The sequence below is a fragment of the Colletotrichum spaethianum genome, assembly GCF_022836535.1.
Source record: "Colletotrichum spaethianum MAFF 239500 DNA, contig19, whole genome shotgun sequence".
Lineage (NCBI taxonomy): Eukaryota > Fungi > Ascomycota > Sordariomycetes > Glomerellales > Glomerellaceae > Colletotrichum > Colletotrichum spaethianum.
The window spans coordinates 837535-860334 of record NW_026054789.1 but is presented as its reverse complement, the minus strand read 5'-3'; the positions used below and the strand labels follow the sequence as shown (position 1 = coordinate 860334).

At 53.9% G+C, this 22800-nt stretch overlaps 10 protein-coding genes and 2 non-coding genes across 12 annotated transcripts; 6 read left to right on the top strand and 6 right to left on the bottom strand.

The window, feature by feature from the left end:
- Window positions 1-290: 290 nt before the first annotated feature.
- ColSpa_07666 (WW domain-containing oxidoreductase) lies at window positions 291-1289 on the top strand (the record flags this gene model as incomplete). Its single annotated transcript, XM_049273878.1, has 1 exon — window positions 291-1289. One exon carries the CDS (start codon window positions 291-293, stop codon window positions 1287-1289), a length of 999 nt encoding a protein of 332 aa, XP_049129835.1.
- Window positions 1290-1612: 323 nt separating this feature from the next.
- ColSpa_07665 (uncharacterized protein) lies at window positions 1613-2662 on the bottom strand (the record flags this gene model as incomplete). The annotated part of the gene is made up of 1 exon (XM_049273877.1): window positions 1613-2662. One exon carries the CDS (start codon window positions 2660-2662, stop codon window positions 1613-1615), a length of 1050 nt encoding a protein of 349 aa, XP_049129834.1.
- Window positions 2663-3527: 865 nt separating this feature from the next.
- Window positions 3528-4019, top strand: ColSpa_07664 (uncharacterized protein; the record flags this gene model as incomplete). Its single annotated transcript, XM_049273876.1, has 1 exon — window positions 3528-4019. One exon carries the CDS (start codon window positions 3528-3530, stop codon window positions 4017-4019), a length of 492 nt encoding a protein of 163 aa, XP_049129833.1.
- A 1452-nt stretch (window positions 4020-5471) lies between these two features.
- ColSpa_tRNA_199 lies at window positions 5472-5559 on the bottom strand. The gene is given in 2 exon segments: window positions 5472-5507; window positions 5521-5559. It is a non-coding gene; the product is annotated as a tRNA-Lys (tRNA).
- Window positions 5560-5904: 345 nt separating this feature from the next.
- ColSpa_tRNA_203 lies at window positions 5905-5992 on the top strand. Its single transcript is given in 2 exon segments — window positions 5905-5940; window positions 5957-5992. It is a non-coding gene; the product is annotated as a tRNA-Cys (tRNA).
- Window positions 5993-6988: 996 nt separating this feature from the next.
- Window positions 6989-7714, bottom strand: ColSpa_07663 (uncharacterized protein; the record flags this gene model as incomplete). The annotated part of the gene is made up of 1 exon (XM_049273875.1): window positions 6989-7714. The coding sequence occupies one exon, from the start codon at window positions 7712-7714 to the stop codon at window positions 6989-6991; it is 726 nt and encodes a 241-aa protein (XP_049129832.1).
- A 3095-nt stretch (window positions 7715-10809) lies between these two features.
- ColSpa_07662 (N-glycosidase R617) lies at window positions 10810-11250 on the top strand (the record flags this gene model as incomplete). Its single annotated transcript, XM_049273874.1, has 1 exon — window positions 10810-11250. The coding sequence occupies one exon, from the start codon at window positions 10810-10812 to the stop codon at window positions 11248-11250; it is 441 nt and encodes a 146-aa protein (XP_049129831.1).
- A 286-nt stretch (window positions 11251-11536) lies between these two features.
- On the bottom strand, window positions 11537-12379 carry ColSpa_07661 (uncharacterized protein; the record flags this gene model as incomplete). Its single annotated transcript, XM_049273873.1, has 1 exon — window positions 11537-12379. One exon carries the CDS (start codon window positions 12377-12379, stop codon window positions 11537-11539), a length of 843 nt encoding a protein of 280 aa, XP_049129830.1.
- Window positions 12380-12779: 400 nt separating this feature from the next.
- On the bottom strand, window positions 12780-15541 carry ColSpa_07660 (ATP-dependent RNA helicase DBP10; the record flags this gene model as incomplete). Its single annotated transcript, XM_049273872.1, has 2 exons — window positions 12780-15205; window positions 15262-15541. The coding sequence occupies 2 exons, from the start codon at window positions 15539-15541 to the stop codon at window positions 12780-12782; spliced, it is 2706 nt and encodes a 901-aa protein (XP_049129829.1).
- A 346-nt stretch (window positions 15542-15887) lies between these two features.
- Window positions 15888-16608, top strand: ColSpa_07659 (J domain-containing protein spf31; the record flags this gene model as incomplete). The annotated part of the gene is made up of 2 exons (XM_049273871.1): window positions 15888-15962; window positions 16039-16608. The coding sequence occupies 2 exons, from the start codon at window positions 15888-15890 to the stop codon at window positions 16606-16608; spliced, it is 645 nt and encodes a 214-aa protein (XP_049129828.1).
- Window positions 16609-17097: 489 nt separating this feature from the next.
- On the bottom strand, window positions 17098-19178 carry ColSpa_07658 (putative aryl-alcohol dehydrogenase AAD14; the record flags this gene model as incomplete). The annotated part of the gene is made up of 2 exons (XM_049273870.1): window positions 17098-18717; window positions 18783-19178. 2 exons carry the CDS (start codon window positions 19176-19178, stop codon window positions 17098-17100), a joined length of 2016 nt encoding a protein of 671 aa, XP_049129827.1.
- Window positions 19179-20697: 1519 nt separating this feature from the next.
- Window positions 20698-22792, top strand: ColSpa_07657 (uncharacterized protein; the record flags this gene model as incomplete). The annotated part of the gene is made up of 2 exons (XM_049273869.1): window positions 20698-21970; window positions 22023-22792. The coding sequence occupies 2 exons, from the start codon at window positions 20698-20700 to the stop codon at window positions 22790-22792; spliced, it is 2043 nt and encodes a 680-aa protein (XP_049129826.1).
- Window positions 22793-22800: the final 8 nt, after the last annotated feature.

The following is a 22800-nucleotide window of genomic DNA, read 5'->3' as shown; positions in this document are numbered from 1 at the left end:
ATAACGAGGCGGTATTAACAGCTTCAAGTTTGTCTTATCGCCGGAAAGGACCTCTGAATCGTACCGTGATTTGTAAGTCATAGTCTTCACGAGGAAATGCTCTCATGCAACGCGACCACGGCGCCGTGTAGATGTCTTGAGTGAGTTGAGTATATAAGTGAACCACTTTCCCCTCTTGCTTCCACTCAGCTTCAGAATCCAACTCTTCAACATCACAGCAATCTTCCTTGTGGCACTAAAGCGACTGTTGTTCCCCATCACCGTCTCTTTGAACCCTCACCAAAGCAATCATGTCGCGCTACGCTGAAGCCCATGCTAAGCCAAACGGCCCTGGCGACGCGCGCCCAACAGCCCTGCAAATCATCATGGACGAGGGTGTTGAAGACAAGCTCAAAGGCGAGGTCATTGTCATCACTGGTACGTCTTCCGGCATCGGCATCGAAACCACTCGCGCCTTGGCTACCACTGGCGCCACCCTCTTTCTCACGGCCCGAGACGTCGCCAAGGCCCAATCCGCCCTCGCTGGTATCTTTGAACCCTCCCGTATGGAGATTATCGAAATGGACCAGGCCAGCCTCTCTTCCGTCCGCGCCGCCGCCGCCGCCATTCTCGCCAAGACTTCCAAGATTCATCTCCTTGTGAACAATGCTGGTATCATGGCCATACCCGACCTTCGTCTAACCGCTGATGGCCACGAACTCCAGTTCGGCACGAACCACCTATCACATTTCCTATTTTACAAGCTCTTGGAACCCGCTCTTCTCGCTGCCGCTTCCCCCCAACTCCCATCCCGCGTCGTCAATCTCTCTTCCTCGGCCCACAACGTCCACGGGATCAATGACTCCGACAACTACAACTTCCAGAAAGGTGGCTATGACGCCAGTGTGGCCTACGGCCAATCTAAGACCGCCAACATTTATATGGCCAACGAGATCGAGCGTCGCTATGGCTCGCGCCACCTACACTCCACGAGCGTCCATCCCGGTATTGTACAGACCGGCCTCACCCAGCACATGCCCCCGGATGCCTTCAAGGGGATGGAGTTCTTGTACCCCACAATGAAGAGCGTTGAGCAGGGTGCCGCAACCTCGGTATGGGCAGCTGTCAGCAAAGTATGGGAGCACGAAGGTGGCAAGTACCTTGTCAACTGCGCTGTGGCAGAGCCGTACGCGGAAGGGGATGACAAATTTTCTGCGCTCGGGTATGCCCCGCACGCCTATGATGTGGAAAAGGCGAAGAGGCTATGGAAAGACTCGCTTGAGATGGTAGGATTGCCGGACGAGGAGTAGGGAACCGAGAGGGACCTGGCAGTTAGTGTACAGTCAAAATTATCACTTCCTTTGAAGACAATATCCCTATGTATCACAGAGTCATACGATTTGCAATACGAGGTGAAGGAAGCTTCCGTAACTATTCTCGGGGTCGCCGTTGGCCTATCTGATGTTAAGGTGTAATCATGATCAACAGCACCCTAAGGACAGATCCTATTACCCATTAGCCGGTCATCCTTCAGTTGCTTCAAGGCTTGTTTGGCGTAGCGGTCACCTTTTCGATTCAGAGAAGCGCATGGGTTCCTCTCCTCTCAAGAGTCTCCAGCGGTTACTAGATTCAACTAACTCATCGCATCCCTCCACTGCCCATGACCACTTCGCAAGAAACCCGGGGTAGCCTCCCAGCTCCGCATGTCATGCGGTTCGCCCCAAACAATAAGTCCCTTGCGGCCCGCAGTGACCTCGTCCTCGTCACTTCCTGCTGTGAGGGGCAGGGTCGACATAGGTTTGGGGTCGGAAACGGTGATAGTGACGGGTGTGCCTCGTCGCTTTTGGACTGGCGTGGCACTCATAAGCTCACCGATGAGATCTTGTAGCAGCTCCCAGTGATCGAAATTTCCTTCGTGCCTTATTAGATTGTCACGGACGCAGGGGAAGGGAAAGAGGTTGATCCACAAGGAGTGTAAGCGGGTCTGCTGGAGGCGGGTAGGGACGAGAGAAAGAGGAATATTGGGGTTGAGGGGGTAGACGGTTGTGTCGTCACGGTAAGGACCGCTGATGGGACATGTAGTTGGGGAAGGAGGGTTATCAGTCCAGCCCGTGAGAAGGGTGTTGAGCGTGCGCTTATTCGATACGAAGGCGCGAAAGACATTATACTGGACAAGATGAAGGAGGTGATCCGCAGAAAGGGGGAAAATGAAGGACGGGGGGGTGAGGGACGTCTGAGTATGGACCGCGGCGTTGGGCGGTGGTCCTCGAAGGACATAAGTACGTTCAGGTGTGAACCTCGATGTACTGTCTTGAGTGGGAGGTGGCCTAGAGGATATTTGCATAGCGGTTGTGCATTTCAATGCTGATGAGGCGTCTTGTGAGGGACAGTTATTGGGTTCGTCAAGGCGCCAGCGCCTGACTTGGAACGGGCGCGACGTCTGAATAGGCCCCGGGTCTTGTCCCTTAATCCGCAGTCCTTTAAATTTTATGAGCTCGGAATGGGCTGAAGCATTGACGAAAAACTCACGGTGTGCTCTTTGGTTCTTCCGGTTTTGAAGCTTCCTGCGCTGCTTCTTGGCCATGGCCTCTTCATTGGCCTCGACGTGGTTCAGGTGATCGCCCACCCTATTCAATTCGCTCTCGCCCACGGACGAAGAAATCGGAGTAACGGAGTTTTCCATTATTCTGAGTCACCGAGCATCCAGTTTTGTGTCTTGATTGTTGAAACGTACTCGTAAGTGCTTCAGTGAAGAAATCAACCTGGCCGGGCCTGGTCTTCGGGATCAATATGTGTCGTGCACTGAACAACGTCAATCAACAAGAGTTAGACAAGTACACGCACCATGCATGAACCCCACCCCCGTGGCCCCCACCCCGTGGGCTAGGCTCAAGAAGGAGAAAAATGTCATCGAGCGGAGGTAGGATAAAACCCAGGGAGCTCCAAATTTGTTGTTTAACTTTAGTAAGGAGTATTACACTAGGCCGAAAAGGGGCAAAATGTCATCCTGGCGAGTCAAAAGTCTGTGATGTGGATGGTTAATGGCAGTACACGATTATTCCATCAACCGGGCTTGTCCGTAAAGTATTATTCAAAGGACGGCGTTAATTCATGGCTTTAGCCCTATCGCCGGGAAGAGCTATGGCTCGAATGAGACAAGGGCCAACGGAGATGTAAGATGGTAACAATGTCGTTCCACTTGGAAGCTGAATAGGTGGTAAGCCCCACGCGAAATACAATCACTATTCACTGTTCCCTCTCTTGGCTACCCCACTCCCTTGAAAAGGCCCTAAAGAGCCCATTTAGACTTTTGCTCTCGTACTGTATACTAATCACAGCTTAGGAATGGCAGTGGCGAAGCTAGGAGCGCCAAGAGAATTTGCTACATGTACGAATGCACGCAGGCTGGCTGCAAAATTCCAATTAGCTGATGTTAGGCAATAGGGAGGCCATCGTCCTGTTACACATTGAAGTCAAATAGACGGCAAGCCCAAAGTTTTTTTCAGACAGTTCATATTTCCTTCGAATTTTCAAAAACTCACTTCATCATGGCCACCACTCCATCCTCCTTTGACATCAGAAAGTCGATCAAGGCTACAGCCGAAGCCTTCTTAGCATCATACGAAGATGGCGCAGCTCAGAACGACCCTGCCATCATCAATCGTAACGTCACACCTGATTGCACCCGCCACCTACTTCCTTCATCAGTGCCTGGGGCCTTAGGCCTGCCGGCAGACTTCAGCATTGACAATACGACATTTCAAGACGTCTTTGCAAAGGATATTCAATTTCTCAAGTTCCGTAACGGTGTCATCTCGAACTTGGTCATCGACACTGAAGCCCGCCGGGCTGCATTCACGGCCGTCTCAGAAGTCGCAGTAGTTAATAGTGAAGAGTCGTACCCCTTTGAGTGCAGTTTCACCTTGTACTTCAATGAGGATGGGTCTAGGGTCAGGAAGGTGATTGAATTCCTTGATAAGGATGGAACTGTAAAGATGGCAAACACTTCTAATGGAAGTCTCCCGAACGTATCGCCATAGCGCAGCCTAGATAGGCCACTTTGAGTGGTACGAATTCTAAAGAGGCATCTGGACTCCGTCTCAAGCAGAAGTTCCAGAGGATACCGTCATTCAACTTCCACGGCAGTCTCAGGATATTCACACTCGTTCTTGCTCTAACCGCACTTTTTGAAATCCTAGCAAGTGGAATGGAAATACCCAGGTTGAAGTTTAACTTTTTGAGTCCGTCTGCATGTTGATTTGGGGGAGGTACACCAGAATGGGAGCAATAGCTTACCCAACCATCTCTATCAGGGGCTATATGGGGCACATTCCTATCACAAGGAAGTAGTTGTTGGGTTCGCAAACGGTCCCTAAGCCTGTCAGCATGAGCCCAGTTACGTCATCTGTTTGTTATTAGGTTAAGGATATGAAATCCTAAGTCTAGAGGTCTCTTCCACAACGGCTTGTTGTAGCCTAATATATCTAGTTGGGCAACGGATATATTTCTCAGTCACTGCCGGGACACAGTCTTGCCCACTCAGACACTTAAAGTCAACGAAGACGTTTTTGTGATGAAATTCAGCCTGGGCAACTTCTCCAGACGTTATTTGATGCAACCGATATTTTCCAGGCTTTGGGTATACCAAAACTTTGAATAGATTCTCTCTACAAGATGACACGAGAGACTGGGAGCTTGAAGTATCCAAGATGAGGCGTATCTACCTAGGCAGCAAACCGCCTATCGAGGCCTGATACATCACAATTCAGCAAGGGTTGCTTTCACACTCTGAGACGAACCCACATGGCCCTACTAAAATGGCTTACGCAGCAAGGCCTCAGTGGCATCCTTGGAAGTGGTCTGATAGGATTACTACGGTGTAAGAGGTCATAGTTTACTGACGCTAACCGTTTAACAGCAATCCAAATATTTTGCCCGCAAACAGCTCCATTAACCCATAATTTTCTGAGATCAAGGTCCAGAGTAAATAGACATGATGCTCTGAAACATTCTTGTGGCGTCGCTTTCGGGCGTCCTCGGTCACTAGTGATCAGCTCGGCCCCGACATGCAAGATGCCGTTTGGCAACCGATCCGAACCTTCCCTTTTTGAAGCCGTCCGAATCCCGACTAGGTAGCTCTTTCGAACAAATGCTTCGGTCATGATTTCGGATATACTAGATCGCGATTGTTCCTTATATTGCGACGTACCGGTTCCCTGCGGGTAGTTCGGCTCCAAGATGATGTGAAAGCCGTTCGGACTGCCGCCCGGGACCGTCCGGTGTCACTTGGCTCAATCACCCATAGCTGAATAGGAACGAGTGACAACGATGCACAGCAACTAGTCTTACGGCTTCGGCATTCACCGGTATGGTTTCACATACACTATGCGCGTATGGCCCTAATAGTGATGTCATTGTTATTCTTAGCTTCCGAAGAACAACCAGCCTAAAATGGGAATAAAAAATGAAGCACGACGTTACAAAAGAAAGACCGCGATCCGTGGGACTCGAACCCACAGCCTTCCGATAGCATTTACAACGTAAAAGTCGGACGCTCTGACCAAATTGAGCTAGGAAAGCAACCAACTCTCGGGTACGTCTCTCCTCCCTATTTGGTGCTTATGTTGCCACAGCGGTGGAGTAATGACTGGGTCTTGGTCCGAAAGCATCTTCAACTTGTCTACGACGCACCCAAAGACTTAGTTACAGGGTAACGACACAAATTGGGTGGAATTTCTTGATATCAATAGTAATGGTAATAACAAGAAAAGTCATTAAGGGCTGCTGAGTCAAAGAGCTAAGCTTTGTTGCAACCCAGACCGCTCTTTCATGGTGGCGGGGAGCGTACCTTCTAGCGCGACTGGACGTAGCATGTCTGGCATCCATGAGCTTCTCTGAGACTCTTCTCTCCATCACCAACCATGAGGATCGATAGCTCAGTGGTAGAGCGAGAGATTGCAGTTTCTCATCTGCAACTATCTCTAGGCCCCGCGTTCGAATCGCGGTCGGTCCTTGATAGCTTTTGTTTTGCTGGCAGAGGCACCATGCACTATTTCATTTTTGTGCGTCTCCGCAACCCAAACTTCGCTTCGCTTGAATTAGCGTCGTCCACTTAGAGTTGAAGCACGTCTCCACTTTCTCTCAGTGACTCGATGAGTTAAAATAGCCACTTGCCATTACATTGATTGCTCTCATTGCTATTAAGAATCGTGGAAATAGAGTCTGTAACAATACATGGTGCAAAACTGATCAACAAGATGACTTATATCCCAGATGTTCCCTAGCCGTATCAAAAAGGTACCATGAGCACTGCACTAACCAAAGTAGCAATTTTTCAAACAGGCATCATCACAGATTCTCCTGGGGAGACCAATTGTGCCGCGAACGCCAGCACTAACTAGGTAATTTGCTGGGGCCCTTTTTGTCGCCTTGTTCTATTGCGGTCGAATTCTTGGCCGCAACAGCTCCCCTGTTCAACAGTGTTATGACTGGGGTGTTAAAAATTCCTTCCTAGTGCGTGCTATATATAGTCTGCATCTATGTATGCTCTCAGTCAACGCGATGTAGTCCACTAAGCCTCCTCCCACTGACCATACGTTTCCTTCAATCACTCATCCATGGTAGGTGAACAAATGTCTAGTGTTTTCATGTCGACCACACTGTCCATCCTTGACGAATGCATACTAACCAGCAATTTTGTATAGGGCATCATCACAGGAGTTCATCGCTAAAGGGCTCCACAAAGGTGCTCAATGTTTTCCATTGGCAACCCCCCGTATAGAAGACTTGTAGCTATTCACATAATGACATTTAGTTTTTGAAAATGTTTTCGGTGAATAGGCTATGTAAGATTATCAGTAACGCAAAGTAACTAATGGAGATGCTAACTATATACATTGAAACCTACACCTAACTTTGGAGCCTGTAGAACGTGACGTTGACATAACTCAAGTGTGATGGAACCCCTCTTAAATGCAATCATATCTTCAACCTATCTCCATCTGACAGTCTAGTCGCTGCAGCCAATGTCAATGCCGGCGGCGAACAGGTCGCCACCGACAGGGATGAAACCAGCGAGAGCACCAGCAATGGTTCCAACCCAACCACAACCTCCAGTAACAGGGTTAACAGTAGCACCAAACTCGATGATCAAGTCATCAGGCTGCAGACGACCGTCGATGTAAGCCGTCACACGCAGCGAAGAGGGGACCTTATGGCCCCATGTGTGGTTCATGCACTGCGCCAGACCAGGCGAGTTCTCGTTGCGGCAGGCGTACTCGCAGTCACGGGCGCTCTTGGGACCGCATGCGGCGTCTGAGGTGTATCCAACACTTTCCATCCAGGTCAGACCGCGGCAGCCGTTGAAAACCTCGTATCCGTAAGGGTCTGAAACGCGACTGAGGACCTCCCACATGGACTGGACCAGGCCCTCACGCATCTGGTTGTCGGTGAGGCCGGGCGTCTGGCCCCAGGCTCCGTTCATCTTGACTTGGACGGTGACGTCAGGGTCGTAGTCCTCGGCGTGTGTGCACTCGTTTGTCTGGGCGCCGAAGGAGCGGTCGGTCATAATGGCTCGGGTGTTGCCGGTCTCGCCGTAGATGGCTTGCCATGTCACTTCGAACAGATCGAGATTGCCGACATCGATCATCCTGTCGCTGTAGCGAACCTCCATCTGGACCAGAGCTGAGGCCTGGGCTGCCAGAGTGGCGACAAAGATGTTGCTGGCGGCCTTCATTGTGCGTGCTGTCGACTTTATGAGTCCTAGACTATGCGAGAAAGCTAATAGTGTTAATACCTACGATGATGCTGAAATATGAAGAAAAAGAACTGTAAAAATGCTCGGGCAAGATGAGTTGGACACACTCTCTGGTAGAAAATACTATGAACGAGACGGCAAGATGGAACGAAAGTGGCTCGTTTATGTATTTCAAGGTCAGTCACCAGAACTCCTTTTCGATTCCGCTGTCACAATAGTCACAACTCGAAGTACTCCGTCTTTTCACTCCACCCGTTCCTGCCAAGAAGAACCATTTCATAAGACCCAGAATTAGCACTGCCGAAGGCATCAAATTCGACAGAAACAGGCTGCCTCGATAAAATCTCCTCCACAAAGCCCCTGTATGAAGCAGACTCGTTGAAAGTCACTGGATAGAAAACTCCATCGGTGCTAGTGCCACAAAACCTGCCGAGAATTTTCCTTGTAAAAATGAAAGTTACCTGAAAGGAGAACACCCTGGAAAGAGAACATCCTGGGCGTTGGTTGAGGCGTAAGTAATTTCGACTTCGAAGAGTCGAGTAATGAGTTCTGCGTTACAATCATGCTAGACAAATAAACTTACAAATCTCATCTTCGCAGCATATTGGGTTCAAGACATGTTCTCAGCGCCCAAGCCGGGGCATCATCATAGACCTCTCCGTAATTGGATGCTGAGGTCACATTAATTTACAAATCGGGAATGCTGTTCCCCATACGAACCACTCTTCACGAGCTGAGGGGACATGCCCCTATTACAAAAAGTTCTTGGGGTCAGGTTGGCCAAGCGTATCCAACATCTGCATGTTTCAGCTTCCAGCTCGGCTCTTGAACCGATCATGATTGAGTCATGGGATGTATGCGTGTATTCCTCAGGACGTCCTTGGCATGGGTAGTTGGGATGTGGCTGGGCGGACGATGGTCATGATGATGGCTGTGAGTTATGAGCTCACTAGATACGAATTAGAAATGATGTCTTCTTGTGTCTCAAGCACCTCACCTTGTCTGTACGTTCGACTTCAAATACCAAAAACTAATGAATTATTACCATTATACTTGCGACTGAATGCCACCCAATCCTTTCCGTTTGAGGGCCTGTTACAACGTGCCAACGAGTTCTCGGGAGCGTCCCGAAAAATGAGCTACCCACCACATGTGCCTGTGGGTATGTCGTCTCATTTTCTCCCCTATGATTTACGCTTATCCGGTTAGCTCTACTTTACAAGTGACAATGTATGGATCCTATCCGTTTGCCCCAGTTGCCGTCGACTCCGGTTCCAGCGCACTGCCCTCCAAGGAGCTCGTTTGTAGTGATGCTCTCAGGGATCCGAAGCCTGCGAGTCATTCCCAGCTCCATACGATTGACTCGTGCAGCGCCCAACTAGAGCTGAAACATACAATGCTCCGTTGAATCTAATGATCAGAACTCCTAAGTCCCCTCCGTCACCGTTTTCCCCGTATAATCTGCGGTGGCCAAGACAGAGTGGGTTGATTACTGCCAATACTTGTAGCGCGGTCGCGGAGCCAAGACCAGGATTAATGAGCATCCTGTTGTAGGTTTTACATTTCCAACGTTATTTCATTAAATCAAATCTCTCTACCTCTCAAGGTTAGTGAAAGATCTCAAAGGGTATTAGTTCCTATACCTGTGTGCTGAGATTCGCGATGTCTCCGTGGTGGCAGCGAACGTTTGCTGAATGTTTGGCCCGTGCCGTTAGTCCGACATCCCGAACCTATGACTGCAAACATTTCCGAATTCTCGTTCGGACCTTGTCTGCTCACACACCTTGGGCTTTCTGTAGTGGTGGACTTTGTCAGCTCTTCGCGTGTCTGGTATGAGCTGGTGACAAGCATTTCCGTCTTCCCCGCTTCGTTAGCTGTTTGTTTTGCGAGGCAGTCGATAAACCTTAACGGTAACGGTAGGAGAATCATGACGTATTTGGTATTTAGATCTGCCAAGGCATCATCTGGAGCATTTTTTTGTAGATTCCTAAATCATCAGGGTCGTTGTGCTGATAATCACTGCAACCGTCTTCGTTCTACTCCCTTGGACAGTCATATAGCTCAGGAATCTTCTCTGAATAGTCCTATCTCTTGTTTTTTTGCGGTCAAAAAGATGTTTAATCAGTCATTAAACCAGCTGTTTAATTATTGTTGACTGTTTCAGACTGTCATCAAATGCAACATGATTCGCTGCGCATATTCATAAGCCACTTCTTCATGACCCCTTGCTTTTGGAGCATTAGAATGTGATAAAAACCTGGCACTGTTACCCCAATTCACATACTGCAGCTATTTTTCGTCTTTGGGAAAGGTAAAGAACTCAGCGTTTACCATCGCCGTGTCGAAAGCTAACAGGGAGTATGTCTGGTCTTGAGATCAAATAGCAGCGCTTCAAGGTCCTTAATTACATCCCAAATCGCTCCGCCGTTTGATCATGAAGTCAGACTGCGCTCTACTTTGTGATCGTTTTGATAAGAGGCCTCGACTCATATCCTTTAGATAAGCATGCATCAGTGTGGCTTTGGTACGCAACCCGGTTGGCCTGATGGGCGGCCAGGAGTCATCGAGCAGGCAACCATCTCCGAAAGCAGTACAGCCGCGCGGATGAGCTGTAATTCATAGTCCAAATCGAGCTCGAATATCTCTTGTCAACTGCGGCGCAGTCTAGATACGTATTTGAGAAAAGGGACATCACATTCCCTGACTTCTTTGAGATTATAAATTTTCTACCCAAAAGAAAGAAAAAGTAGAGGGTAAACTCCTGGTTATTAGTATATATACTTTAATAATTACACTTACCGAGCGACACCATGTCTCCGACCAAGACCAAAAAGCCTGGCCGAAATAACACACACTGTCAACCCAAATGTAGTCCCAGACCCATGGCACCAGAAGGAGATCGGCCTGTCTTCTTCTACCTGCCTCATGCAGGACACAAATGACGCGAGTTTTGCCAATGGCATCCATCCGCCTTCACTGTCCCAAAGCGTGACATATCCGCCCTTCTCGGCCGGGAAGTCGACTTAGACGACCCCCACGGCAGCGTCATCGTTAACTGCGCCGAGCAGTTTATGATGTATTGCAAAGCAGCCTGCTTTGGCGACACTCTACGGCAGGCGCGGATCATAAACGAGAAGGACCCAAAAGAGCAGAAGAAGCTGGGCAAGGGCACAGTGGACTTCGAGGATACGAGGTGGGACGAAGTCAAGAGCCGGGTCGTGGAAATGGGGAATGTTGCCAAATTTGACCAAAACCCGCATCTAAAGGCGGTGCTGATGGCTACCGGTAACAAATTGTTGGTCGAGGCGGCGAGCCGTGATCGCGTATGGGGGATCGGATACACCGAAAAGAACGCCATGGCCAATCGGGAAAACTGGGGTGAAAATCGGCTGGGCAAAGCCCTCATGGAGGCCAGAAGACATCTTCGAGAAGGAAACCGCCCGGAAAATAATAGCGTTAACGACGAACATGAGGAACTGGAGGAAACAGAGAACGAAAACGAAGCAGGGAGCTGAGTTCCTGAGTGGGAGAGTCACACATGTATCTGGCTTCAGCAAAGACCATGACTTCATAAAACGGCGGCTTTGCATTGAATCTTCAGGCAATGCATTACCTTCTCTTGCTTATACAATCAAAAGTCATAATGTTATAGAGCCCTTGTAGGTAAGTCATTGTACTGCAACCCGAGGGTGTGATTCTCAAGAGTCATGTCCTGAGTGATTGTCGACCTTACTTACAACATTCCATTGACCAGTTATTCGCATTCTCTCTCGTTCTCTCTGCCCCCCAACCCATCTCTCTTCAACCACAATCCGGGGACTTCTGCCTCATCAACCGCCTCATGAGCGGGTTGAACCCTCCCTTCTCGTCCATCAGCTGCGCAGCGGGACTAACAAAGTCATCAGCGCAATGCGCCATACACCCAAACCACCCGTACTCATCGATCCACTCCTTCTCGTCCATCCAGTCGCTCAACTCGACCGTGAATCGCTCAACCTCCTTCTCGTCGCGGCTGATGGATGCAATCTCTGAAACGTTCAGCGGAAGCCGATACCGCTCCCACATGGCCGTGATGTAGCGCTTGGCATGCTCGACGTCGCCGCTATAATAATGGACCCCCAGAAAGTCCGGCCCCTTGTCCCCACCCCCCTTCGTAACCCCGTCGCCGTCGCCGCAGACGACCTCCATAAACTCTGCAAGCCACCTCTCGCCGGCCTCGTCGCTCGCGCAAGCCGGCCCGACGAGCTTCTTCCCCCTCTTGTCCCGCAGCTCCGGCACGACCTTGCACAGCCACCACGCCGCGGCGTCCCGCGGCGAGATGCCCTGCCGCTCCGGCTCATTGAGGTAGTGCACGACCTCGGCGTCCGAGTCGCGGATCCAGTCCCATTCCTCCGCGTCCAGCTGCGCCCGCGTGCGGATCATGGGCCGGAAGGGCAGGCGGCCCTTGAGCTCGGGCGGGTACCAGGTATTCCAATTGTGGACTGATTTGAACGGGGACGCGGCTGTGGTAGTTGTGCTTGCCGCGGAGGAGTCCGGCGAGACCGTCGAGGTGGGCGGGAAGAGCTGATCGATTGCGTCCGGGTGGTCACGCGTGTTGGTGTAGTCCCATAGAAGACACCGTTTCCGGGCGGTTGGTTTCGCCATTGTTGCGTAATGTTTGGTAATTAAATGAAGAAGCTGATACTTTCCGACTCAGAAAAATTGTTGTTGTGTACTAAAGGGAGGGAGGCTATGCTCAGGAAGCCATGCCGATATCCTGTTTTGTCAATATTGCAACCAACGCCGAACGGGAGCCAGACCTGCCTTACGTCACCGTCACAATCTTCCAAACAAGTTTGGGTCCGTCGGCTCCGGCATTGTAGGGGTGGAAACACCGGCACAGAGCCCGCATGCCGGGCATCGTTCACGAGACGACCGAGAACTACAGGAGGCGTGGCCTCGGATATCATGGCACAGTGAGCGATAGAAACGAAATCCTCATTCATACACAACGCTTTTTTGATTAAATGCCAACATAGTTCCTCTCCTGAGACCGTTACAGAGCCTACTTCCTCCGCGCCGGCCTCGCGTTCTTCTCCATGCGCTTCTGCTTTTCCCACCTCGCCTTGCGGATATCGTCGACGCCCTTGATCTCCTTGCGGTTGCCCGCACCGTCCTTGTACTGGCCCACGCGCTTCTCCTTGGCCTCGGCGATGCGCTTCTTGCGCACCTCGTAGTCGTCGCGGAACTTGTCTGCTTGCTTCGGTGCCTTCTCCTGCTTGTGCTTGTACTTGTGGTTCGCCGGCAGCTCCGGCACGTTGGCCTTCTCTAGCCCGCCCACCTGGATCCGTCCTAGGCGGTTGGCCTTGCGCCATCGGTCGAAACGTCCGCTCTGGAAGCTGGCTGCGATCTTGACACCGCTCTCGCCGCGCACGTACTTGGAGCCCTTGGAACCGTCCTCGTCGTTCTGGCGCGCCACGTACTTGTTCTGCTTCTTGTCCCAGCGCATGCCCTTGGCGCGCGACGGCTCGCCAAAGCCCTTGGCCGTATCGTCGTTTGTGAGATCCATCGTGAGGTCGCGGGCCGCTTCGACGAAACTTGACATCTGGGCGCCTGATGTGACACCGTAACCGCGCTCCTCGGCGGCATTGATTGTTCTCGGCGTGTATGACATGAAGACCTCCGAATCCTTCCAGGAATCCGGCTTCTTCTTCTTGTCGCCAGTGTTGGTAACCGTGACTTCGAACCCGTCATCGTCGTCTTCGTCGCCGTCAGAGTTGTAAGCCTCCATGGCATCAGCATTCGCCTCGTCGTCGGATCCGTCATCTGAGTCGTTCGCGGCGTCACCCAAGTCCTCCATCTCGTCGTCAGAGTCGACCTTCTTCTCCTTGTTACCACGGTGTGGTGTAATGCGTTTCCTCAGCTGCTTCATGACTTCCACCGCCTCATTGCTTGAGCCCTTTCCTCCCCTTCCAATCTCGAAAATGGTCTCGGCTGGTCTGAAACCGCTAATCTTGGCCATCATCTCGTTGCGCGCCTGTTCGGCGTTGTTGATGTCCGCGCCAAAAATAGGATGCAGCGAATGCCATCCTTTGGTTCCTACCAGCTCGCGAGCTCGCTTTGCGCTCTGGCTGGACGCAGAGTGGCGGGTCTTGAGGTACAGCTTCTCGGCCTTTGTAGAGACTTTGCGTAGGGCCTCAATGTCAGACTCCTCCTTCAGAACCTTCTCCATCCACTCCATCTGGATTTCGATTCTGTCACGTCGAAGTCCACCAACGACAACGTCCTCGGCGTAGGATGGGCTCTCGATCTCGTGGCCCACCACCAGCCTGCGGCCGAGGAAGAGCTGGAGATCCAGAAGGTAAGGGGTGTCGAGTTCGCGCACAATGCTGTAAGCCCAACCCCTCTGACCAGCACGAGCCGTACGTCCGACACGATGCACAAAGACCTTGGGCTGAGGAGGGAAGTCGTAGTTGATGACGTTGGCCAACACGGGAATATCGATACCTCTGGCCGCGACATCCGTCACCACCAGGATGTTGGCTCGTCCGTTGCGGAAGTTTTCGGTGTTGATGCGACGGGCTTCTTGGTCGAGCGAACCGTAGACGTACGACACAGCGTAACCGGCTTTCGTCAGCAGCTGCGCCAGGTACTCGACGTGATGCTTCGTAGCTGCAAAAATAATGGTTGAGTGTTCTGTCGGCTTTCCTCTGCCTTCGCCCTCGCGCTTCCGCTTCTTCGACGGCACAACATCCAGGGGAATTCCGTCGGGTGTACCTTGCGGCATCTTGATGAGGTCACTGAGGATGTGAAGCAGAGCAGCCTCCTTTTCGGCTCCCTTGACGGAGAAGAAGGCACTCTCGAGATCGGGGGAGACCTTGGTCTCGGCGTCCAATCTCACAAGGTTGGGGTCTTGCAGACCAGCTCTGGCGAACTCGACCAAGGAGGCCGGCAACGTCGCAGAGAACAACAGACTTTGCCTCGACAGAGGGAGAGCGTGAAGAATCTCGGTAAGTTGGGCAGCAAAACCCATTTCGAACAGACGATCGGCTTCGTCAAAGACGACGTACTTGATGGACGACAGGTCCAGACCCATTTCGACCTTGAGATGGAGGAAACGACCGGGCGTGGCGATGACGATATCCGGGTTTGACGACATCATGCTGAACTGGTCCTCCATGCTGTCACCACCGACGAGTAAGATGCACTTCAGGTCCGTTCCCTTGCTGAACTCCTTGACAACCTTGAGAGTCTGGAGCGCAAGCTCACGAGACGGCGACATGATGAGGGCGCGCGTGCCGACCTTTGCGCTGTGGGCGCGGAGGCGCTCGATCATGGGAATGACAAAGGCCGCAGTCTTTCCGGAACCCGTTCTCGCCATGCCCACGACATCCTTGCGGTCCAAGATCAGAGGGATCGTCTTTCGTTGAATCGGCGTGGGGACGGAGAATCCCTTTTTCGTAATCGCGCGGAGGAGGTTCGCATTCAGACCTGTGGGCTGGTTAGATTCGCGCCGACAAACGATAGGCACGCCTGCATCGACATACCCATGGCCTGGAAACCACCGCCCTTCTTGACTGATTTTCCCTTGAGGTTGGACGACTTGCGGAACGAAGCTGCCTGCTGCAGCGCAATGAAGGCTTCGTCGCCATCGTCCTCGGCCTGCCCTCCCTCGTTGCCGTTCAGGATCCCGTCAACGTCAAAGTCGAAGCCTCCGGCGTTCTGTCCATCGTCGCTCCCGTTGTCGCTGGCGTTCGTGGCGAAGAGAGAGTCGGCAATGTCGACCTCTCCCTCGGAGGGCGCGGGCGATGCTGCGCGACGAGGCATCGTGACTTGGAAAATCTGGCGAGGCCGTGTGTGCGGTCGATTGGCCCGTGAAAATGGTTTTCAGCGAGTTGCGAAACAAGCAGAGCGAGCACCCAAGAGCTGGCGAACCCGTCTTCGAAAATTTGGGCGGGCGGGAGAGAAATTTCTTATCGCTATCTTATCTTAGCCTCGTGGGTTTTGTGCTTATCAACAGGGATCTTCAGCGGGCCCATGTGGCTTGTCACAGCACCTTCGCCTCGTGCTCAACCTCGCTAACCTTCCACCCTACAAAACCACCACCACCAAGTCACCTTTCAACACGACACACGTGTGCTAGATCCCGATTAATAGAACCGTGAACCTCGTCATGGCAACGCCAGACGTCAAAGAGGAGAAGGATGCGCTCGACGCGCTCGAGCTTGAGGCAAAGGAGTTTGACAAGGTAAATGCGCCGGCAAACAAGCCCGGCAGCAAAGTCACAAGACCAGTACTAACAAGCGGCCCCCTCCCTTGAACAGGATGCGGAAATCGACAGAATCCTCAAGGCCTTCAGGTTAGACGCCTATGCCGTCCTCGATCTCCAGCCCGGTGTCCCCGAGTCCGACATCAAAGTCACCTACCGCAAAAAGTCCCTCCTGATCCATCCGGATAAGACAAAGAACCCGCTGGCGCCGGACGCCTTCGACCGTCTCAAGAAGGCACAGACGGAGCTGATGGACGAGAAGCACCGCGAGCGCCTCGACGAGGCCATTGCGGACGCGCGCATGCTGCTGATCCGCGAAAACAAGTGGACCGTCGACAGCCCCGAGCTCAAGACGGACGAGTTTGCGAAAAAGTGGCGCGACAAGGCGCGAGACGTGCTCATCGACAACGAGCACCGCCGGCGGCGGCAGATGAAGGCCCAGATGCAGGAGGAGGGCCGCGAGCAGAAGAAGGAGGAGGAGGAGATTGAGCAGCGCAAGCGCAAGAGGCAGCACGAGCAGGACTGGGAGGCCACGCGGGACCAGCGTATCAGCAGCTGGCGGGATTTCCAAAAGGGCAAGTCGGGCGACGGGAAGAAGAAGAAGAAGATGAAGCCCATCGGCTGAAGCCTGCGGTGACGGTTGCATGGGTTCCACGGGTTTGCATATTTCTTCTACGGGTGGCGGGTGTTTTTGGGAAAGGGGTCTTCGTTATAACGTGACAGGTCTCGACTACTACGGGTTTTTTTTTCTCGATCACGCGGGGCGCAGCAGCATGGTTACATCAACGAGCCAGTGAGTTTGATATTGAACACCGCGGTTATGTCCCTAACTATGTCAGAAGTGCAATGCTCGTGTCCTCCCCCCAAAAAAAACTTTTCTATCCCCGCTCGAGGGCTTCATCCAGCCAGGTAAGCACCTTTCCCTCCTGTCCGTTGTCTCGTGAATATGCTTTCATGATTCTAAAACATGTACCTTTTGACATCCTGCCCACGCGTCCATTCTCCGATTTCTCCCAACAAACTTGAGAGCCTTCGTGATAAGCCAAAGCATATGGACACCCCACCAGTTTAGAAAAGTTTTAGCTGCCCATTTCTCCGTCAACTCCCCCCCTTTTCATGGCTGCTTCTTCTTCTTGTACTGGATGAACCGTCCGAGGTTCAAGACAACCTCGTCGGCGCGAGTACGCAGCTCGGGCTGCGTCCTCTTGTCAATCGTCTTCACCAACGCCTTGACCTTGGGCTGAGCGGCCTCGAGGTGCTGCAGGAAGTTGTCCTTCCAGAAGACCTCCTTGTCGCACGCCAGTTCTTCGTCGCCGTAAATGTCAAACAGCTGGTTGAGAGCCTCGACGGCGTCGGCGGCGGGGGTTTCGGGCAGTGCGTTGACAACGGTGATGAGGAAGACGCCAATCTCCCTGTTGAGTGCGATGGGGGCCGGGTCCCGTGCCAGCTGGCCCAGAACGCCAATGCACTTGACGCCGAGACCCTGGAACGGGTCTTCGGGCTCCTCGTCCTTGGCCTTGTCTCCGTTGGTGCCGTTCGCGTTCGGTTGGGCAAGGCCCTTTGTCGCCTGGTAGAGGGCCATGAACTTGTTGTGCTCGTCGCCACCCAGGGGCACACGCCCAGGCAAGCTTCGGGAGACGGCCCAAGCAAGGCTGGTCACCTTGGTCGCCAGCTCGACGTCGGCGGTGTTGGCGGCCAGAATGGGGACAATGACCTTGCCCCAGATGGCCTTGCCGGAGGGTGTCCACGCCTTCAGGATGGCGGCGTTGTGGTCTTCGGAGAAGTCGAAAACAGAAATGGACCAGGCGATGTTGCTGAGGGCGGACAGGGCATGCGCCTGGAGCTGTGCGGCATCCTCGGACTGCGAAGACGCGGTCGCGAGGCTGATGAGCTGCGGGACGGCTTGTTGTACCAACTCACGCAGGGTCGGCAGGTCGTCCATTCTTGCCTCCTCCTCGTCGTCATCGTCCACGCCAGTGACCAAGTCCATGTCGGCCTGCATCGCGTCTTCGTCCATTGACTCGTCATCCTCGTCGTCGTCCTCGGCGTTGTCCTCCTCGCCGGAGCCCTGCTCCATGTCTTTGTCGTCCTCGTCCATGGCGGTGTCGTCTTCGTCGCCAATTCCGTTCCACTCCTCTCCGTCCTTCTTGCTGTCGCCCCGCATAGATTGCTGAAGGGTCGTTCCGATGTCAGCCAGAATCTCCAAGGCCAGCTGAAGGACCTCGGTCGGGTTGGACCACTGGCTCTTGGGCGGCAGGTCAGACTCCTGCTTGGCGTCCCTGAGTGCCGAGGACAAGGTCGGGATCAGGGATGCATCGGACAGGCTCTTTTGGTCGGGCGTGCCGTCGAACCATTGCAGAGTAGTGAGAATGTTGTGCAAAACACCGCATGCCAAAACACCCTTGGCGCCAGGTACACCTTGCAGCTTGAGCAAGGCTGTGAGGGGCTTGGGGCTGTCGTCAGCGACAACGTCCTGCGCGAGACGGGTGTTGTCCTCAGACAGGGTCAGGAGGGCGGAGAGGGCATCGAGGCAGATGCTTGGAGGTGAGTCGGCGTAAGCGATGATGGCAAAAAGGAGGTTCTTGATGCCCTCGATAGCCACAATGGCCTCGAGGATCTCATCTTGGGCCTCAGCCAGGGCGGACAAAAGGGCAACGACAGGCTCGGTGATGGCCCAGGTAGCCTTCAACTGTCCTTTGCTCATAGCAGGACTCTTGGTGAGATTTTCGAGGATCTGGGAATGGTCAGCACCACTGCGTCTCATTGAACTAGTCGTATTAGTGCGCGGGGGTAACTCACAGTCTGAGAGGCAAAACCCATGGCACTCAAAACATCCTGGCGGTACAGATGAATGCAAAAGTCGGCCTCCTCCTCCTCGGCGAGGACCCTCAGAATGTCCCATCCGGCGGCGCGGCTGTCGAGGCTCGCGTCGGTGAGGGTCTCATTGAGGACGATGTGGACAATCTGCTCGCGCAGCAGCAACTTCCGGCACTTTTCATTGGAGACGAGATTTGAGACGGCCTCGGCGGCGGCGGTGCGCGACTTGGGCTCCGAGCTCTGCAGGTTCTTGATGACGGGCAAAATGGACTTCTCCCTGAGGGCGGCGAGCTCGGGGTCGGAGGGCGGCTTGACGGTTTTGGCGATGGGGTCCTTGCGATGGCTTTGGCCGCCTCTGTTTCGTCTTGACTTGCCCATGTTGCGCAAAGTGTTTCTGGGGTATGAATGCGGTAGTGATGTTTACGTCTGTTGAGTGCGGATGCAAAGGCTGAGGGAGAGACAAAAATTGGAGTTTTGGAAATGGCTTCTTACTCGTAAATTATGTGCCTGGGCTGCTTTCGTGACCGACCCTGTTCAAGTCCAATGCTTCACTTGAGAAAAAATTCGAAAAAGGCGTTGCTACGGGTAGCCACAGTGTGGCTCGAGTTCCCGCCCGGCGCCCCGCATTTGAGGTCAGTCATTGATGGCAGGGTACGTACCTGCTCACGTTGACAGTGGGACTGCCTAGTGTATTGCAGCCAGGCAGACGAAGAGAGAGAGATAGAGAGAGTCCGGGCGGGGGCCTTTCCCCGCTTGCCGGTACCTGCCTACGTACTATGGCAGTACGTACATATGTAGTATAATTGAGTGCGCCACGCTAAGGTTGGGTTCAGGAACAATACATACATGGTCGCACTACATACAGACATATCCTCGTCATTGTCCATGTGGATGAGACACTGAGAGCACCAACACCAGCACCAGTACCGGCACCAGCCAGCCGACAAGATAGATCCATCAGGTCTCACTCAAAAACACTGCGGATGCCGTTGCTGTCAGTTTCCTGGGACGGATGCGGACGGACGCCAAGCCGGACAATGTTAAGCTTCTTCGTCCGTGCTTCCCTCCCCTTCTGAATGGGCGACTGGGTCGCGTCCCCTTAATCGAACTCACTTAATGTCACTTGATGCCACATTTCCTCTTCCCTCACCCCTCGGTCTCTCGCACATGCAACCACATCTACAACTCCGTCCCTACACGTGTGGCAAGACCAGTGCACTGAAAGCACAACGCCCCAGCTTCTGCTCCGCTCGAGAGGTCCCTCCCATCCAAGCTCTACCACACCTGGAGTCCTGGACAGCTCCACAGATCCACCGCCAACACTCGAGAACCCACAGCACTCAAGCTCTTGGCTCACACCTGCAACACGGCTGCACAGCCCAGCCCAGCCCGGCCCAGCAAGGAGCACAGCGACCCTGGATCTGGTCTGGCTGATCAATTGCCGGCACCAGGGGAACACGAAGGGGAGGACGGCCAGGAAAAGGGGACCACCTTTTGCTTGTTTCCCACATTACGTACATAGCGACAACCCACTGCGACCATCCCATCGCATCCCATCCATCCCATCCCGCCATCCCGTTGACCCGTCCGCTTCTTTTCGGTTTCAACTGCTGCGCTGTCCCGTCCTCGTCCTCGTTCTCCTCTGCTGCATCTTGGTCTTTGCCGGATACGCAGCCAACACCGACGTCAACGGGAAGATGTGAGACGCCCGACCCTCGGATCACCCTCCCCCCTTCACTTGCAACCAGCCAACCTGCTGCAGTCACCTTGGTGAACGTGTGCTTCCCGCGAACCTTACTCTTGTCCCCTACACTTCTCTCCTCTTCTCTCGTCCCGCCCACCGCTGCACCTCTCCGTCCCCTCCCCCCCCCCCCCCCCCCCCCCCCGATAGAGAAGCATGCCGGATCCATGGCGCCAACTACGCTCCCTCGTTTTCCTCAGCGATGAAGAGATGGGCAAGAAGGACGACGACCACCACCGCGCTGGCGCCAGCGCCATCAAGAACCCCATCCTGCTTCGAAACCGCAACCCCCAATGGCAGCCCGCCGCCAAGATGCCGTCCCGCCGCCTCTTTCGACGCGTGGCCTACCTCCTCCTCATTGCCTGCGGCCTCTGGTATCTGCTGAGCGATCTCTCCCTCGGTTTCGGCCAGAGACCTCCGAACTACATCTACCCGTACCCCGACGACCCCCGAGAGTCTCGCGATGCCACGCTCCGCAAGAACGGCCGGATACCCAAGGGCCAGCCGGCTCCGCAAGGCACCGAGCACCACGACTACAACGGCCCCGTCAAGTTCCACCATCTCGCTACCTCGCTGCACGCCATCGCCGCCACCAAGGGGAGCCAGCCCGTCAACCAAAACGTCCTCTTCGCCGCCTCCAACCTGCGTAGCCTCTCGAACCTGCTGCCCTTCGCCTGCAAGATGGGAACCGAGCTGAGGAGCTATGTGCATTTCGCAGTCATGAGCAGGAGCGACATGGATGTGGACGAACTCAAGAAGATCAATGGTGTGGACGATACCTGTTACATCATCTGGCACGATGCCCGAGCCGACTTCCCGACCCTCTCGACCGATGCGCGACTCGAGCAGTCCGCCCTCCGCGCAATGCGCCACATCTATACCTACATGCACCCGCAAGCCATCATAGTCGACGGCTCCGATGACGAGTACCTACCCTTCATGAAGGGCATGAGAGACGAGACCAGACGTCTCAACACTCCGCTCATCGAGCTCCCGGCAAATGCATGGACACACCTTTCATGGTTGGCGAAACTGGACAGCGCCTCGTTGGCGGTGTGGAACCAGGTCAGCGTCGACATCCTGATTCAGGCTCCGGCCAGCGGCTCCGGCAGTCTGCTGCGGCTGCTCAAGTCTCTCAACGACGCCGACTTTACCGCCTTCACGATCCCCCACCTCACAATCGAGCTTCCGCAGGATGTCGAGCCGGCGACCGCCAAGTTCCTCGAGACGTTTCGGTGGCCGCCGCCGCACGTCCAGAACCCCGGGCGCGTGCAGATGCTCTCGCTGAGGCATAGGATCCCTCGGCAGCGCATGACGGAGGAAGAGAGCTCCATCCGCTTCCTGGAGTCATTCTGGCCAACGACGCCCAGGCACTCTCACATCCTTGTCCTGTCGCCGCAAGCCGAGCTTGCGCCGGGCTTCTTCCATTGTGAGTTTTGGCGCACGACCGGTTGTTCTGTAGTTTCGCTGACCAAGCCTAGATCTCAAGTACACCATGTTGGAGTACCGTTACTCGCGCCTGTCGATGCTCCAGAAATGGGACCAGCGTATTCTCGGCATCAGCATGGCGTCGCCCTCTACGTACCTGAACGGCAAGGTAGACTTCGTACGGCCGACGAGAGAGGGTGACGATGGCGACGGTGAAGAGACGTCGTATCTATGGCAGGCGCCCAACAGCAACGCCATGCTCATCTTTGGCGACAGGTGGATCGAGCTGCACGGTCTCGTGTCGGAAGTCGATGCGCTGCAGCATGCGCGCGGAGCCGACCCGCCGCCGGACCTGGTGACGGAGAAGTTTGTGAGCAAAAGGTTCCCGTCCTGGCTCGAGCACGTCTTGCGCCTCTCTCGGCTGCGAGGCTATTTCACGCTGTACCCAAGCGCCGAGACGGCGGCCACCCTTGCGACGGTGCACCGCGAACTCTATCAGGCGCCCGAGGAATACGAGACGGAGGAGAGCGAGAGGAAGAAGACGGCGAGTCTGTCAGAGTCGGCAGGCGGCTTCGGGTCGCTGGTGCAGACGCTGGACACGCTCCGGAACAACAACAGTCTCACGCCCGCCAACGATCTTCCGCTGCTCGACTGGGAGGGCGAGGGCACGAATCTGCGGCACGTGTACCAGATGGCGGTGGAGTACATGTTCACGTGGCGCGAGGAGGTTGGCGGCTGCAGCAAAGAAGAGTCGCAGAGGGATCACATTGACGGGTCTGCAAAGGATCTGTTTTGCAGGCCCGACGGCAAACTCAAGGGGTAATGCGAGAG